The 18355-nt window shown below is 44.1% G+C and overlaps 1 protein-coding gene across 2 annotated transcripts in view; it reads right to left on the bottom strand.

Moving 5' to 3' along the window:
* The window catches only part of PDE1C (phosphodiesterase 1C), a 364455-nt gene that overhangs the window by 201104 nt on the left and 144996 nt on the right, over positions 1-18355 (bottom strand). The window contains exon 2 of one of the 2 annotated variants that reach the window (XM_090287042.1): positions 16742-16768. The exons of the other annotated variant lie outside the window; for it this stretch is intronic. Within the exon in view, the coding sequence (XP_090143168.1) occupies positions 16742-16768 (27 nt within the window). The remainder of the gene's footprint in view (positions 1-16741; positions 16769-18355) is intronic. 2 annotated transcript variants of the gene reach the window in all.

The raw sequence follows: 18355 nt of genomic DNA, 5'->3' as shown, positions 1-18355 counted from the left end.
TCTGAGTGCCGGGCCAGCCTCACTGCTACCTCTGAGAATAATTTTTCAAAACCAGGAATTTTCCATTCCCATAGAATTTGCTTCAGAAATTTTTTTCTTCCTTTAAACGATGCTCCTTTGTCTGAGAACCTCAAACGCAAGAAATAAGAACCAAGAAGGAGGCATCGAGGCTACGAGGTCAGACACAGTCACTCATCCATTTGCTCCAACATACTCATCCTAAGGGTTTACTTGGGAAACAAAAATGCGTCAGCAGGGCTTTCCTATGAAGTTGCTTATGGGATGGTTAGGAGACAAACAAATAAGGGTCAAGTGTGACAAGGCTCACACCACAGGTATGGCTGAGCCACCAGGGAGTCACAGAGGAGGAACAGTGCTTAGAGAGAACTGTAGCGCTTAGATGCTTATATTAGAAAAAAATGAAAGCTGTAAAACCAATCTCTAAGTTTCATCTTAGCAAGTTAGAAACTGCCCTGACCAGTGGCTCAGTTGGTTGGAGAATCATCCCATACACCAGAAGGTTGTGGGTTTGATTTCTGATCAGGAAACATACCTGCGTTGCAAGTCTGATCCCCGGCCAGGGTGCGCGTGGGAGGCAACCCACTAATGTTTCTCTCTCACATTGATGTGCTTTTTTTTTCTCTCTCTCTCTCTCTTCCCCTCTCTCTAAAAATTGATAATATAAAAAATCCTCAAGTGAGGATTAAAAGAAATTTTTTAATAGAAGTTAGAAACTTCAAAGTAAGCAGAAGAATAAAGAACAGAAAGCAATGAAATACAAAACAATCAATACAAAAAGTTAACAAAGACAAAAGTTAAGTTTTTATAAACATTAATAAAATCGATAAACAAGTAGCAAGATTGACCAAATAATGAAAGAAACCATAAATTACCACTATCAGGAATAGAAGGAAGGATATCACTGCAGATCTTGCAGACCTTAAGAATGTGGTAACATTATACCAATGAATATCACAACACCAATGAAATGAACCAATTTCTGGATAAAGACATCTTACCAAAAATGACACAAGAAGAAATAGATAGTCATTATAGTCCTACACCTATTAAGACAGGAGTGATGCAGTGTGGTTTCCTGGACCAGCAGCATCAGCAGTACCCGGGAGCTTTGGAAATGTAAAGCATCAGATCCCACCCCAGACCTATAGAATCAGAATTGGGAGAAGGGGAAAGTCTCAGTATCCTTGACCCCTGAACAACTTTGGTTTGAACTGCATGGGTCCACTTATATGCATTTTTTTTCAATAAATACTGTAAATGTATTTTATCCTTATGATTTTCTTAATAATGTTTTCATTTCTCTAGCTTACTGTATTTTAAGTACAGTATATAATATGTATAACATAAAAGATATATGTTAATCAACTGTTTATGTTATCAATAAGCCTTCTAGTCAATGGCAGACTATTAATAGTTAAGTTTTAGGGGAGTCAAATTTATACAGGGATTTTCAGCTGCACAGGGGTTTGTGACTCTAACCCTCATATTGTTCAAGGCTCAACTGTACAACTTTCCTAGTGATTCTGTATCATTTCAGAACTCTTTGACCAACATCTTCCCACAAGAAACCCAGGCCCAGACGGTTTCCCTGATGAATTCCATCAAACATACAGGAACCCATTTCAGCCTATAAAAACTCTTTGAGAAAACAGAGGAGGAAGGAAGTCTCTCACCATTACTTTTAAACTCTACTCCCTTAGGGCATATGTAGGAGATTCCTTTTATCTGCCCTCTGATTCTTCTTTGGAAGTGATTCCTGGTTCTTTGGGACAAGAGCTGTTCTAGCACGCAAGTGTCCAGGTGGCCACCCTCCACGCCCTCAAGCAGGGAAACATCTCTACTAACTGCCCTCTTCCCTTGGGTTGCAGCCCATACGGGAGTGACTGTCCACTTCTCCATGAGGCAGCCAGCTGAGGCTCACAGCTCCCCTGGGAGGGCGCCCACAGCACAGTGGCCCTGCCCTACCCTCACACCCTAAACCTCCCTCAAACCACAGCAGGGACTGGGACTCAGACTCCAAAACTGCTGCTAAAAATCAACTATCTGCTCATGCTGTGTCCTCTAACTAAAGGCCAATACCACCTTCCTACATCCACCTGTTATTCATTATTCATCCCTAAGTCTCAGCTCAGCTGTCATCTCCAGCAAGCATTTTTCTGAACCCCAAACTGAGCAGAGCACCCCTTCTCTATCCCTTTGCACATCCATCAAAAACTCACATGGAAACTTAGCTGCCTGGGTCTGATCACTATCTCTCTCCTACATGCTCTTAGCTCCTTGAGGGCAGAAACCACATCTTGTTCTTTCTTTTTTAATGCCTCACAGTACTTGACCATCACATAGTTGATGCTCAGTAAACATATAGCAACATGAAGAGTCTGGGAATGAAGTCAGACAAGACAAAATCTACATCTGTAAATAAAATACGCTTAACTTTATTTTACTCAATACGTTCGGTAGACCTCATGTGTAAAACCAAGTACTTTTAGTGTGCCCTTTGTCCAACCTCTCAGTAGGATCGCGAACACAAACCATGTGGCTGGCTCTCATTCTGCAAATTTGACCTCCCCCCTTTAAATCGCAGGTGGGTATGATGGCTCCCTGCCCACTGACCTGTGCGCTGTACAACTTCTTAGAGGGACCAACACAGCAGCAGCGAACTGACGACACTGAGACGCTTTGGCTACAACAGTTGGATTCCTTTTTTAAGGCTCTTTCTGCAGACCTGTGCTCTGTCTTCAAAGTACACAAGATTTGTGGATCAGCCTGAAGCACAAGGCAGCTGCCCCTCCCACCGCTGCCCATTATTTGCTGGCTCCATTGCAACCACCCCCCTGAAGCAGAAGAGGTCCTTGAGGGAATCCAAGTTTTGCAGAGAGTTCACAAGCTTTCTTTAAAAAGAAAAAAATTTTTATTTATTTTTAGAGTGAGGGGCAGGGAGGGAGAATGAGAGGGAGAGAAACACTGACGTGAGAGAGAAACATCTATCAGTTGCCTCTCATAGGCACCCATCCAGGACATGCCTTGACTGGGAATCTAACTAATGACCTTTTGCTTTGCAGCTTTGTGGGACAACACTCAGCTGACTGAGCCACACTGGTCAGGGCCCAGCTCTCACTCTTCATTATGATAAAGCATGGCATTCTGTGGCCATTACTTTTTATTGGGATGAAGGGCATTATATTAACAGCTAATATGTATTAAGCACTTACTATGTACCTAGAACTGGGCCACATACCACATGTATACACTGTCTCATTTAATCCTTAGCAACAGCCCTAGGAGTTAGGTACTATATTATTAGTACCCTCAGAATAAGTATGCTCACCTTGCTGAAAAATCACAAGGTTAAGGAGGAATGGAAGTGAGCCTTAAATTTGGACCCTTCAGATCCCAAAATATACGCTCAGAGTGCCAATGCCATTATAGCCTTCTTTGTAGACTTCATGTCCCTGCAATGTCCCATGCAAACCAACAGCAGAAGTCAGTCACTGGTATCAAAATGGGTGAACCATCCACCCCACCAACCTAAAAATGAAAAGTAACCTTTAAATATGATTCATTTTCCACACAAGAGACTAATTTAGGGAAAATTTCTTTCTATTCAAAATAATGATGCTAAATGGGAAGCAATTTAAGCTTTACAATGGCTTCATCAGAGCCTCGTCTGTCAAATCCCCAAACTGTGCTCCCGGAACACATTTCTCAACACAGAGATATCAGCAGGGGAGAAAATGCAGATGTAAAGCAAACAGGTGAAAGTATAGAGTTAGTGTGATCTAATGAGCAAAAGCCATAGTCTTAATGAATAGCTGTGCTCATCATTCCCCCCACCAGCACCATCACCGCCATCATTGTCATCCCCATCGCTGCCATCATAATCACCGGCTCCACCATCATCAATATCATCATCACCACCATCATCACCATCACTGCCACCCTCACCACCATCATCACTATCACTGCCACCCTCACCACCATCATCAACATCACTGCCACCCTCACCACCATCATCACCATCACTGCCACCCTCACCACCATCATCACCCTCACCACCATCATCACCATGACCGCCATCATCATCATCACTATCACCACCAACTTCATCACCATCACCGCCACCATCATCACCACCATAACTGCCTACAACATTACTATCCCCACCAGCATCACCATCATTGGTATTGTTATTATTAAGAAACTTCATTATTATGTCCTCTGGAGGAATGTCGTCGGCAGCCGTCCGTCTCGAGAGACTATGGTGTAGCTTCTTAAGAGTCTATCTGCACCGCCAAGAATGGTTGTGCAGTCCGACTCGGGAGTGACACGGTATCTGTCTCCTCCCGTGTTGAATCGACATCTTGCGATGATGCTGGAGTGTCCTCTCCAGTGAAGCTGAAGCTACAGAGCCTGGGCAGGGTGATATGGAGGGTCTGCTGTTGCCCATGCAGCAGACCCCCCCTCTCTTCGCAGCTGAAGGGTCCAAGGGAAAGACGGAGTCAATACAGCTTGGCTTCAGGTGCGCCGCAGGAGTTGCCGGTGTTGACTACAACGTCAAACCGCCTTAGGGACTCCGGCTCCGGATTTTCTGTCGGGGTTTACTCCCTTAGCCTTTCTCCTGAAGAGGTATGCCGCAAGGCAGCGGAGGTTTTTTGGAGTCAGAGTTTTCCTTCTGGAGGAATGAGGCTTCTGTTTATCCACCTAACAGGCACTATTTGCATTATCAAAAGGGTTCTTTCTTCTTTCTTTCTCTCTTGTTAATGAGTTATGACTAGAGAGTGGTCGTCGTCGGCAGCCGTCCGTCTCGAGAGACGATGGCGTAGCTTCTTGAGAGTCTATCTGCACCGCCGAGAATGGCTGTGCAGTCCGATTCGGGAGTGACAATCCCTGCCGCACTTGGTACAGGTGAAGGCAGATGGCTGTTGTTGCTGCTGTAGACGCTGCTTCCGCCTCGATCTTTTCTGGACCGCCTCCTCGTTGCGCGCAGCCTCCGCGCGTGACGTACCTTGTCTGACCGCGAGCCTCCAGGCTAGGCGGTCGTCTGCTTGAACTTCCCATGTGTTGAGATTGATGGAGCATTGTGTCATGTCCTTTTTGCAGATGTCTTTGAACCGCAGTTTTGGGCGCCCTGTCATCCTCTTGCCTTCTGCTAGCTCGCACCTAAATTAATATTACTAACAACACAGTACCCTAAAATTAGAAAAATTAACAAAAAACAATGGTAAAGCTGTTTGAAATTATGGATTCAGCATAACAGCAGAAGAATGGCATGCACCTCAGAGTCCATATTGTACATATCAGGTTCTTAGGCTATTCAATTGCTGTGCTAACACTAAGGAACTCTTAATTATGATCTAAAAAGAAGGAACTCCTGCCATTTGTGACAACATGGATGGAACTAGAGAGAATTATGCTTAGTGAAATAAGGCAGGCAATGAAAGAAAAATACCGTATGATATCACCTGATACAGGAAACTAAAGAACAACACAAACAAACGAACTAAATAGGACAAGGAGCAGAATAGCAGTCAATAGGGGGGAGGGGGGGAGAGAAGGAGGATAAGTAAGGGAAGGGTCTAGTCAAGGAACGTGTATAAATGACTCATGGACATGGACAACGGGGAGGGTTATGATTGCGGGAGAAGGGGTGGGCTCGGGGGGGGCAGCGATGGGGGAAAAATGGGACAACTCTAATTGAAAAACCAAATAATAAAGGAAAAAAAAAAAAGATAAAATACAAATTAAAGATTAAGAGACTGACTATAGAAAAGTCAACCTACAAGTCCTCCGTTTGTATTTACACCAGAGGACAACTAGACAACAGGGACAGTCCCATTCCCTGGCAGAGCACTGCATTCACAAACTCCCAGCAGAAGGATGTTGCCCTTGGACTCCAGAGAGAACCACGCTGTTAGAGGTACTGCCCTGGCTCCTGGACCTGCCTCATTTTAAGGGGCATTTTTGTTGTTGGGGGCGCTAAGTGGGAATCCATCCTAATCTATATTGGGACTCACTCTGTAGCTACTAGTTTTCACTGAAATTACTATGATAATTTACTTTCTGCATTCCAACGTGTAAGGGATGGGACTTCATGTACCAGGAAAGTTGTTTTGTTTTATTGCCCCCTAATAATATGTAATAATATCAAAGTATTTCTTTTAATATCTGTGAATTCACGCTTTTAGGGAGGTAATAGGCTATGATATGACAGCATGGAGACTTACGATTTCTGATCTGATTCAGTATAAATATACTGCATTCACATAAACCAAATAATATTATCCCTTCCAGACAATTAAAAAATTTCTTTCAATGCATGACTAAAAATGTTTTTAAATTTTTTCCTTATAAAATTTAAATGTATCTAGTACACCTACAAAATCATATATGTCAGCTACATAAACTATGAAACAAAATTCATAAATCTGCTACATGATGAATCATAGGCCATAATAGTGATATTAAAATAATACTCTCTATATTTACTAAAAAAATACTCTGCAGATTTACTAAAAGCCAGGAAGTCCACTTAATGCTTCCAATCTTCATCTCATCTAACACCTACAGCAACCCTGTGTGGCGCCATTTGTGTTCCTTTCTGTACAGACGAAGAAAGCGAGGCCTAGAGCAAGTTTTCTCAACCTTGACACTTGTGACGTCTTGGACCAGACCATTCTTTGTCACGGTAGAGATGTTCTGTGCACTGTAGGATGCCTATCTGGATGCCAGTAGGATACTCCAGTCCCAGATGTGACAACCAAAAATGTCTCCAGACACTGTCAATATCCCCTTGTGCCAAAATTGCTCCCACTTGAAAATCATTGACTTAGAGAAATTAAGTAATTTACTGAAAGTCATACACTTAGGAAACGGTAGAGCAGAAATTAGAAGCCAGGCATGTTGACTCTAAATTGCATGCTATCAACCAGGGCTAGTCGTTCTGTGAGCGTTTAAAGAACATAAGTTTTCTCTCCAAATAGATTCCATCCATCGGTAAATAAGACAGAGTTGCAGCCCCTAAAGAACAGGGCCTATCTGCTTCCCACCAGTTCCCTTGGTTGGCCCTGGACCATCTCAAAGTCCAAGCCCTTTGCAAAGTGGTCAGTGAATTCTGGTTCTTCCCTAAGGGGACTTCCAAAGCTCTCAGTGACCAGGCACTTTTCACATGCCAAAGACTTCCTCTGTGCCTTATATTTACTCTGTCATCCTGGGGTCCCAAGAACCCTAGGAAACAAGTATTATTACTTCCATTTGACCAAGAGAAAACTAAGGGTCTGTTAAGTAGGGGAACCCACCCAAGCGCTGCACAGGATTTGTGCCAGGACTCAGATTTCAACCTAAGCGTGGGAGACTACACACTGCTGCTCCGGACCCAACCCTAGACACTTCTCATGTCATGGATGAACAAAGACCACAGACATGCCTCTCCCAAAGCATGTTCTCAGCTTAGTCTACCCCCTCTAGCTTGCTCAGAAATCTTCTTTCAGATTCCCCTCCCCTGTCATCCCCAAATTATGAGAATAAACAATCCGGAGCTGAGCGTGGTTCTACTTGCAGAGAGGCGAAGGAAAAAATTCAGGCGGTGACCCCACGAACTTAGAAAAGGCTTTATCACATTAAACCTGAGGACAGAAAAACACAGAACAGGTTTTCTTTTATCTGATTCAATTTCTGTTATTTACTTTTTATGCATAAAGAGTTATGTATTCCTGTGTGACTGATTACATTGCTCCACGACACTTTAAGCTGTTAAGTACTAAAATAGGCAATTTTGAAAAAAGGAACCTGGTGGTGGAGGTGAAGGATTTTCCCCTCTTCAATCCCATTATTTAAACATAGCTTGTTTTTTGGAGGGTTTTTTTTTTTTTTTAAGTCTTCATTAAACTTTCCTGAGAGCTTTGACTTTTGGGTTGAGGCCAAAGTTGAAATTTTTCGAGCATAAAATATCCTGATGAGAGAAAAAAAAAACCACAATTGATGGAGTCGGGAAATGAAACCCGAACGGCGTATCTTTCTGACCCTTTGACTTTATTCAGCTCTGAGCGGCTTCATGGGGGCAGGGAGGTCCACGGCTGTAAAAAGTTACGAAACCACGAGGGTGGAGAGGACTCAAGAAGCCTTTGGCACCTCAAAGGCCTGACTTTAAGTCGGAGCCCAGCCACTTCTCTGCTCTGCGACCTCCGTCAAGCTACGTCCTTTCCCCGAGTCCCTCGCCTATAAAACAGGATCGCTGAGGATTAAATAAGATAATGCATGCGGTCCACTTGGCACAATCAACATCATCAGCAGGGTGCCGTTCAGACACATCTATGTCTTTGTCAAATTTGTGATTTGGCAATTGTCCTTGGAATGGTCTTCTCATGATTAGCTCGCATTACTTAGGAGAAATGAGGAGAGTCTATACCAAGAGTGATCTAGCTGGTGGCCAGAGGACCATCATTACAGGGCCAGGCTCTGTCACCCACCCAGGGACCTCCGTGCTCATCAGCGATGGGGCTCCTTGCCAGCGATTCGGTTACAGGGCACAGAGCGTTGGCCATCCCAGCACATGCCGTGTAGTTAGCAACCAGGCTTTCTCACGGGAGGGCCTCAGTAATTCCAATAGACGGTATCATTCTGGAGGGAAAAGGAGCCAGAGAAATCCTCCTGTTGAACCTCATCTCTTTGCAGACAAGGACACTGGCATTACAGAGGAGAATTTTGGCACAAAGGCCTGATCTGGTTCTTAAACAGTGGTTCTCAGACAGAAGTGATTTTACCCTCCGGGGGCTGTATTTGGTCATCACAAGTAGTGAACGGGAGGCTGCTCCTGGCATCTAGTGAGTAAAAGCCAGGGATGTTATTAAATATCCTACTATGCACAGGGAAGACCCCGCAATGAAAACATCAACAGTGTCAAGGTTAACAAACTGATCTACATTGTTGGACCCAGTGCCTCCATGGATTCCCAAAGCTGCTAGAAGTCAGACATGGCCCCAGTTTGGAAGCTTTCAACAATGATTGAATCAACCAAGTCAGTTCTGCCTGTTGAGTGTCGAAGGCCACTGGGATTAGGAGGGAGTTAGAGACTTACCTACAGGGGCAACCTGAAGTATGGGCTTCACTTCTGAAGCACAGTTACATGCCCAGCATGAGTGCTCCTAAAGTCATAAAGACATAGGTAGGCCTTATTGGACAATCTAAGAAAAATTATTCTCAAAACTGTTTTTGCAAAACACTACAGAACAGCCAAATGATGTATACCGCACAGTTTCAAGGACCCCGATGAATGTACCTCAAACAAATACATTTGACCCTGCACTGAATATCTCCAGGGTGCATGGTTTGAAGGGAGGAAAGATAGAAATTGAAGCATTGATTTAGAACAAAACAGCTCTCAGAGTTTCCCCTCAGAGCTCAAGTTCCATGTTGGAAGAACTTAAATAGAAAAGAAATTCAGAGTCAATGATCCAAGCAATTACGTACTTTCTGACTCTTGCCCATGCGTGCCATCTGGCTTGCTGACCTCATAGGACTCCACCCTGGCCAGTAGGAGGGCCAAACTGAGTCTGCATGTGGGAGTGTATGGTGATCTGCAAAAACACTTATGAGTCACTTATCTGAGCTTATTTACCCACAGCTCCACCTGGTAATTCTGACTTTAGTTCTGACCCTTGAAAGAAATATATGACTCACTCATAAATTCAATCCACATTTGATAATTATGTCCAGGGCACCATGCTTTTGGAGAGCATATTCCCTCCTCAATAAATCACAATGATGCCAAGAAGAACAACATCCACCCAACGGATTCCTGTACACAGACTTAGTACAGCAGTCATCGGAAGAGCAAGACCTCCTTTAGGTGGAAAGCTCAAGAAGGCTCCATGGAACAAAAAATGGCAACTGAATTGGATCTTGTAGAAGAGATGGGGTTTCAACAGGTAAAAAATGAAAATGAATAAGGGGTGATAGAAAGCACAGGGCAAATCTGAGAGGACAGTCAGGGAGGCCTTCAACTTGACTGGAGCTGAGGGTGCGTGGAAGGCAGTAACAGAGACAAAGCAGGAACACTGAGCTGACACAGAGGCAGATGTAGATACCCTTAATAACCTGGAAGTGAAAATAGACCTTTATTAGCCAAAAGAAAGTCAGCGGGGGTTTGTTTGGTGGTGGTGGTGTTATTTTTTAAATGCACATAGCACAACCAGAGACACTCAATGAAGTCCATCAGACATGGGTGGGCAGAACGGAGAAGATGAAGAACCAGAGTAAAGGGAGTGGTGAGGCCCTGGCCGGGTGGCTCAGTTAGTTGACTGAAGCGTCATCCCGTACACCAGAAGGTTGCGGGTCAGTTCCTGGTCAGGGCACATACCTAGGTCTCAGGTCACTTCCGGTCAGGGCATGCACCTAGGTTGCGGGTTTGGTCCCTGGTCAGGGTGCCTATGGAAGACAACCAGTCGATGTTTCTCTCTCACACTGATGTTTCTTCCTCAATCCTTATTCTCATTCTCTCTCTCTCTCTCTCTCTCTCTCTCTCTCTCTCTCTCTCCCCCCACTTCCCCCCACCACCTTCCCCTCTCTCTCTAAAAGCAATGAAAAAATGTCCTCAGGTGAGGGGGAAAAATTAAGAAAAAAAGAGATAGTTAGTAGGCTATTCAGCAATCTAACAGATGGGTAATGAGACTGGACCAAGATCATGGGAATGAAAACCACAAAAAGGAAAAGTCCACGACCTGTGTGAGAGACTCACTTATCATGGGTGATGGGGGAGAAGAAAAACTTAAAGTTGAAGAAACACAGAGGACAGAGAAATATATAAAGTGACTCACAGGTTTGGATCCTGGGTGAGTGGGAGAATAGTGGTAATTATCAGACTTGACCATGGAAGAGAAGAGAAGATTGAATTGTGCCCAGATGATCCTCTTGACTCAGAAAATGACAGCTCAATGCCAAGGTCATTCTTGTTCCTAATATCTAAGTATACTACACAGCTCATGACTCAGTTCTGCTTACTACATCTCAGCACGCTCTCTCACCATATCTAATTCCTAACTCCTGCTACACAGTCTTTCTGGGTCTGTGTCCCAAACCTGCAGGAGAGTGACTGAGCAACACGTGAGTGAGTGGCAGTGCCTGATACTCTGAATTCTGACCAAACTACCTAATGGACTCTCACCCTCCTTTCTCCCTTGGCTATGTTTCACCTGAAATTATAGTTTCTACAGCCCCTTTCCCATGCTAACTGCCTTGGGCATGATCCTTTGTGGGATAATGTGTCCATCTATGATCTGTGTTCTAACCAGACCACTTTGCTGCTCTTTCTGGTCCACCCTTCACTGCAAAATTGCCCTGAGGTACTTGGCAATCTTGGAATGCAAGCAGAACATAGTCTCATAGCTGATGCACATGTTCTTACTACTTTGAGAAATTATTAGTCATCGCAAGTACAGGAAAATGCTTCTCAAAGGACTTTATTGTTTAGAAGATGCTCGTGTCCCTGACTGCATCACTAACCCATAGGCTCTCAATGTCAACACTACTGAGGAAGTAGTGGGATGCAGGACTGGCCATCCATCAGTATATAAAAACATGTGCCTCAGTTTACCCAATCACCCCCTTAACCTTCACAACAAGTTATTTAGCTGTCATCTTTCATTGCAAAGCTAGAGAAAGAACAACAGTCCACCAACTCGAGGTCACTGATGCAGAAAGAGCTTCAGAATTCACCAGTCTTAATATGTCCCAGGAATGAAACAGGGGCACCATTCAGCAGAAGATGCACCTGCTAACACAGCGACCCAACTGCTTGGAAGGCAGCCTTCCCAGAAGGTGAGAGCCACTCTCTTCCCACCCCCACACAGTCTATTATTAACAGCAAAGGTGGCAGTGCTGTGGGTGAGTCATACGTTTGCTGGGTCGTGAAGGCTGAGCATGGGCAGTCTTGACTGAGGGAATCATTTGCTGGATTTAATCAATAATTGGGCTCATTAAATGTGATTACTGAGCCATGTAAAAGTCCAAGTGAAAGAAGGGATAGGACACTTGGGGATGGGGGGAATAACTCCCTGTTTGCCCTGCAGCAGAGAGGCCACTCTATTCTCTACATGTGCGATACCCACTTAATCCATCATTTCACATATGCGTGTGTGCTCGGCTGTCTTCCTCCTAATACTTGGAATATTTCTGAGCCATGTGTCCCTTTGAAAAAGAAAAAGCCTAAGGAATCAGCAAGAAGCAGGCTGACAGATCTGTGTGGATGGAGAGAGAGCAGAGGTTGGTGATGGAGGGATGGAGCAGAAAGGGAAAGGAACTCATGGACACGGACAATGGTGTGGTCATTGTGGGGGCAGGGGGACATACAGGGGATAAACGGTCATGGAAAATACAATATTAAAGAATTTGGAAAAAAAAGAATCAGCAAGACATTAGTGGGGATGGCCTGAGGGAGGGGAGGGGGCTGGGTGGAGGTGGACAAAGTGTCATAGCATAAACAACTAAATAATAAATACATTATAAAACTAAAAGGGAAGAGTCAGCAAGATACACATTTTTAAAAGAATTAAAACCATGAAGAAAACAAAGAGAAGGGATTCTGGACTACCCTACGAGGCTTTAATGAGCCCATACTTTCAAGCACCATGAATAAAATAATCAACACGGTAGGCTACCTTTGTGAGCTAGTGAAAGCAGTGAGGATATAGTGTAAGCTCCTCCCAACACACCTAGTTGTTCCCAATGACCTTCGATATTGATATCTATCATAGCACTTACCATCTTTGGTTATAACGATTTTGTTCACATGTGTCTAACCTTCAAGCCTGTGCATCTCTTCACAGGGGCTATTTCTCACAGATCTTATTTCCAGTATTTACTTAAATGTAGGGCAAAATAATAAGTACTATGTCAACTTTTGTTACATTGAAAGATTTTTGTAAAGTACTATGCATGTGACTATCAGTATAATATGATTATCAAAAAGAGGAGAGATGCCTTTAGCTAAATGTAATTGCTCACAGAAATGTTTCTAGATTTATAAAATGAGTAAACCAGATAAGAGTCAGAACCAGAACTTGTACTTAAATTATCATAACAGAGCTAGAATTAATAATAAACAAATCAACAGAAACCTCCGTAGTCTAAAGAGGGTTTCATTATCTGGTGTGGCTCAAAACTCCACAACTTCTGATCATCCTGATCAAAGTAGGTCCACAGTCCAGACATATGGAAACTAGACATGTGTCTGCAAAGGCCCCTCAGGCTTTGGGATGTGTCTTTATTTGCACATCTGCCTCTGACTGTGCTGACCATCCACAGCATTCCTTACATACTGCAACAGGGGTGTGCGTGCGTGCCGGTGTGTGTATATGTGTCAAAAACACTTCTAACACAGATTCGGCTTCTAACGCCATCTCGGATAGCAGTTCCTCTCCTTGGGGGCCGCCAGAACTATTAGGTTATTTCCAGGTAGTGGTTATCATTTTGTACACGGTCTGACAGGCTTTCTCAAAGATACAAACGTCTCAAAAGCAAACCTGACAACTTGGAGCTGCCGCCGTATGAGAAACCACCTCATGAGAATTTCACAAAGAAGCAGGTCTGCAGCGTAACCCTCTCTAGCGGTCAAGTTACCGGTTCACCACTGTGGCAAATCTCTTGGAATGGTCAGCCCCCGTGGACAGGGCTCATTCACAAGGCAAAAGGACGATTCCTCTTCATAGTGTTGATTTAAAGCTCAATCCAGTAAGGTTTTCTGGAGCAAGGTAAAGCTCCCGGTGCCCTTGCAAATCCAGGGAAGAGCACTTATCATTTTTTCGGTGAAAATTCTAGTCTTGGAAGAGATGAGTGCATTTCCCTTAATGCTAAAAGTGAGACTCACTGTCATCAAAACATTCTCTTGGGCTACTAGGATTTTCCTAGTACTTCATGAAATATTTAAAGAGAGATATCAGTCTCGGGTGAGTTGTAACAGGATGATGATGACTTTGACAGCTAGTGGATTTTCTTCTTCAATGTGGCTTTGAAAGGTGAGCAAAGGCATAAGTGAAATGAAATGAAACAGAAAAAAAAAAAGGGAGTTTACACAAAGGTAGATTATCTTTGTATCCTGACCTGGCTTTCCCTTGACAGCTAAAGCAAACTTATGAGAACTCAAGTTTTTAATATAGTACTTATATTATTTAGTTTTCCTTCATGAAGCCACCAGCCTTTTTTTTTGGGGGGGGGGAGGACTAATTATTAACTGAAGACATATAACCATACTTAGAATTCAATTAAACAGTTGAGTCCCTATTAGTATGCTTGTTCCTAATGTGTAAACACACACACACACACACACAATTACTCCCAGTCCAAATAAAGCATCAAACATACAAACATACATTCAAACAGACCAGCATCTGACAGAGGGATCAAGACATATTTTCCAGTGTCTACCATTCACCAAACAAGGTAACCACATACTCCAAATTTATAGATCCCTGGAAAAGTTCCCAAGCAAGATCATTCTGAAAAAGGCGGAAGGTTGGTACATGAAGAACACCACAAATTCTTTAATACCCTTCCATCAAGAGACGTAGTCTATGCCTCCACCTCTTGAATCTGGGTGGGTTCTGTGACACCTTGACCGGTAGATACAGAAGTGACACTGCCACTTAAGACACTAGCAGCTTCCATTCCTTGTCTCTTGGGACACATGGGCTAGGAAGCCAGCTGAGTGCGGCTACCCTGACACCTCCATGCAGCAGGAAGCCCAACCTCCATGCAGATGCCCTGGAGGATGGAAGCCATGTGGAGAGAGAAAGAAAAAGAAAGAGCACCAGGCTCCCTGCCTGTGAGTGAAGAAGCAGTCTTAAAAGTGGACCCTCCATCCGCAGCAGCCCCAGCTAACACCAGGTAGGCAGACGCAAGCCACTCAGGGAAGTCCTTCCCGAATTCCTGGCCCATAAAATCATAAACAAATAAAACCAGTCGTTTTAAAGCCCTAAGTTTAGGGATGGTTTGTTACTCAAGGAAAGATTAGTAGACATGGATCTATCTCATATGGAAATATGTGGGTGATTAAAAATAGAGTTCAAACCCATCCTCTCTTAATTCGCACTTTCCATGACTTCAATGAAGCTGGTATAAGACAGTCTGTTGCTATTGTTGTTGTTTTTACATCGACATAATAAAAAAAATGCAACAGCATTCATGTCAGACGTGCAAAAAAAAGCTTTCCAAAATAATCGACATAATAATTAGAAACTTGACAGGTTTGAGCAGCTCTCCTGTAAGACTCCCTCTTACTGTCCTTTATCTCTCCTTAAAATAAAACTGAGGCCACGTGGAAGCCTCTCATGTCCCAGATTAACTACATGTGAAAGTGATCAATTACCTTTTAGGACTGAAGACTATTACGCCCTCTAACTTGAGTGATTAATTTACATGCTGCTCAGTGGTTCATATCCGGTTACTCCCGTGAGCCTGATGAACCTGAATAAGACAAAATTATTTAGCTACCTGAAGACGCTCACCATATTTAGAAAAGTATAGCAACCTCTAGGAAGCTTTAAAGTTCCTTCTGTTTTCTCTCAGTGATTTGTGTACCTCTGTAATGTAAGTCAAATTAATACACCACTACTTTGGACCACTGACTATTTGGAAGCCACAGGACATAGGAGTCCCTGCTACGAGATGATATGCAAAAATATGCTTTCTGACATAATTGACAGTGACTTCAAACTTGACTCATTGGAAAAGGTAATATTAAAGTGGTCATCTGAAAGGTGCCACTGTTAGAGACCCACTGGCATTCTAAATGCCTCAGGGATTCTTGATCCGAATGTCATCTGTTTAAAGCTGTAACACCAAAGTCAAATACAGTATAATCAATAAAATGCAGGCACAAGCCTTTAGACTAAAGGGCGGGCGTTGAATGCTTGGTGAAAAGGTCTCTGCAACTCTCTTTGTTTGGCATGTGCTTTCCAAACTCTTCCCAATAAAACAGAGGGATCGAGGGTGATGAGGATGGTACTGTTCTTCATTCTTCTTAAAGATTTTATTTATTTATTTTTAGATAGAAGGGAAGGGAGGGAGAAAGAGAGGGAGAGAAACATCAACTGGCTGCCTCTCGCACGCACCCAGCGCAGGCATGTGCCCTGACTAGGAATCGAATCGGCGACCTTTCGGTGTGCGGGACGATACCCAACCAACCAAGCCTCACCAGTCAAGGCAGACGAAACTCTTTTAAATTACCCTTTCCACAGTGAAATCAAAAAGACCATCACTGCCCTTCAAGAAATTTGTACCTATGCTTTGAGCTCCACAGCACTTTGTCAGCAAACCAGGCAAAGGAGAATTTCAGGCAAAGGAGACCGCCAACACTAAAAAGTGTAGTTAAAGGCCGTTTTGTGCTCCCATCCATAACCCTTCGGCACACACTGCCACAGCAGCCCAGCCCAGCCCCTCTCTGGCCAAGGTTTTAGTCAAATCACTAGACGGCTCAGCAGTAACAAGCTTTTTAATCCACCAGGCCCACTCTCACGGGAGGGGAGACGCTTACCGCGCCTCACTAAATGCCTACAATCAATTTTTAATTACAACAGCAGCCGCGATCCAAAGAGAAAGCAGGCGACTCACTGAGTGGGAACCAGGGGACTGTTTATTACAAACGAGCGTCCACCAGGAGCCAAATCGGCAAAGAGCTGTGCCCCAAATGACTCGCCCAACCAGCGGCCCTTTCTCAGAAAGAGGCTCTTACCTCTGGGACGTTTTCTTATATTTCCTCCTGTAGGAAAAGAAGCATAAACACACATCAGGAAAGGGTTTGCGACAGGCAGTCAGTTAGAAAAAGCTTCAGCAGGGATGGACAGGACAGAATACTTTGCAGAAGGTGTTCTCTGTGGGGTCTGGGGGGGGGTCTCACAGCCCAGTGCAACATTTGGGATTATTGGGTCATTTTGTGGCCAGATGCATAAAACCATAAGCTTAGCAGTTACAAACAGCAGCCCAAGAGCTCAACAGCTCTGCCCCCCCACCCCCACCCCCCCGTTTTTCCCTTCCCCTCTGAAGGCACTATAGCATCTTGGCTGAGGTCAAGCTGTAAAGACAGCAAGATTCAGGCTCAAGTCTCAGCCATTCACCAGACTCCTGGGGTTGTTGAGGAGTGAGTGGCCGGCAGCTTATAAAGCATTTCTTTTGCTGGCACGTATTAAATGATCAATAACTCTAAGCTGTTTGTACCGTCACTACTGGTACTATTACCTCCATTGTCAAGCACTGAAGTTCCTTCAAAGATGTGCCTTTTAAAATGTAAATGTACCATCAGGCAGCTAAACCATCTGATCAGAGGATCAGACTAAGGGCTTCAGAAAAGGGAGTGGGAAGACGGGGACACGAGAAAGTGGAGAAGCAGCAGCAGCAGGCCCTAAGAGCAGCATTAGCAGCGTGCTGTGAGACGGCTCAGCTGTGGGCTCACTCTGGAAGGACACCCCCCAGGAAGCAGGAGAGACTGAGCTCTGTACACCTCTGCTAGGTACAGTCCTCGTTTAGCCTTGGGCGAGGGCGTCTTCATCTACCAAAGGGGGGATAACACCTCCCCTGGCTATCTCCTGCAGGTCATAGTGGCATTCAAGGGGAACACGGCCATACAGGTTTATGTAACTGGTATCCCAATGTGGGTATCCCAGTGTGGTTCCGGTCCGTGTCAGGTTTTGCAGACTCTGAAGACCCTCAGGAGAGTTTTAATAGGCTCTTCCCTACTGGGGGGTTGGAGGAAAAGCAACCCCAGGAAATGCAATGCTTCCCGGGGGGCCTTCGTTCCACACCTACTTTTCCATTACAGTCACTGCACCCAGGAAGCCAAGCCACTGATTTGCAAACAGAGGGGTACGTCACGTTTCAAAAAAAAAAAAAAAAAAAGCAAAGTTGTTTCAAATTCAGGATCCCTCTGACCTGTTACCCTCCGGATCAAAGGAAGACATCCACAGAGCATTCAGCGGTAAGAGAAGAAAGTGCACCCCACGGCCCACACGCTGATCCTACTAGACCTGCACTGATATCCATTCGTTCGAAGGAAGCACAACCGGAATGACAACCATGATCCCGGGGTAACGGGTTAACGGGTCACTTCTTTTTTTTTTCCCTTGTAAAACTTTTCCACATTTTCTTGTTTTTAAATGAGCATTATGAATAGAATTAGAAAAAGAATATAAACTATAGATTCATAGTTACACATAAGCTATACACACATATACAGGACTGTATGGATAGACATAGAGATCTACATGTGTGAATTGTATCATATAAATAGGGAAGGGGGTCAGCTACCTGCATGAGTTATAAAGTGGGAATAATCAGGGCACCTCTCTCAGGA

The sequence above is a fragment of the Furipterus horrens genome, unplaced genomic scaffold, assembly GCF_987537825.1.
Source record: "Furipterus horrens unplaced genomic scaffold, mFurHor1.1.pri manual_scaffold_9, whole genome shotgun sequence".
In the NCBI taxonomy this organism is placed as follows: Eukaryota; Metazoa; Chordata; class Mammalia; order Chiroptera; family Furipteridae; genus Furipterus; species Furipterus horrens.
The sequence above is the reverse complement of the archived record's forward strand: the minus strand, read 5'-3'. Positions and strand labels throughout refer to the sequence as shown.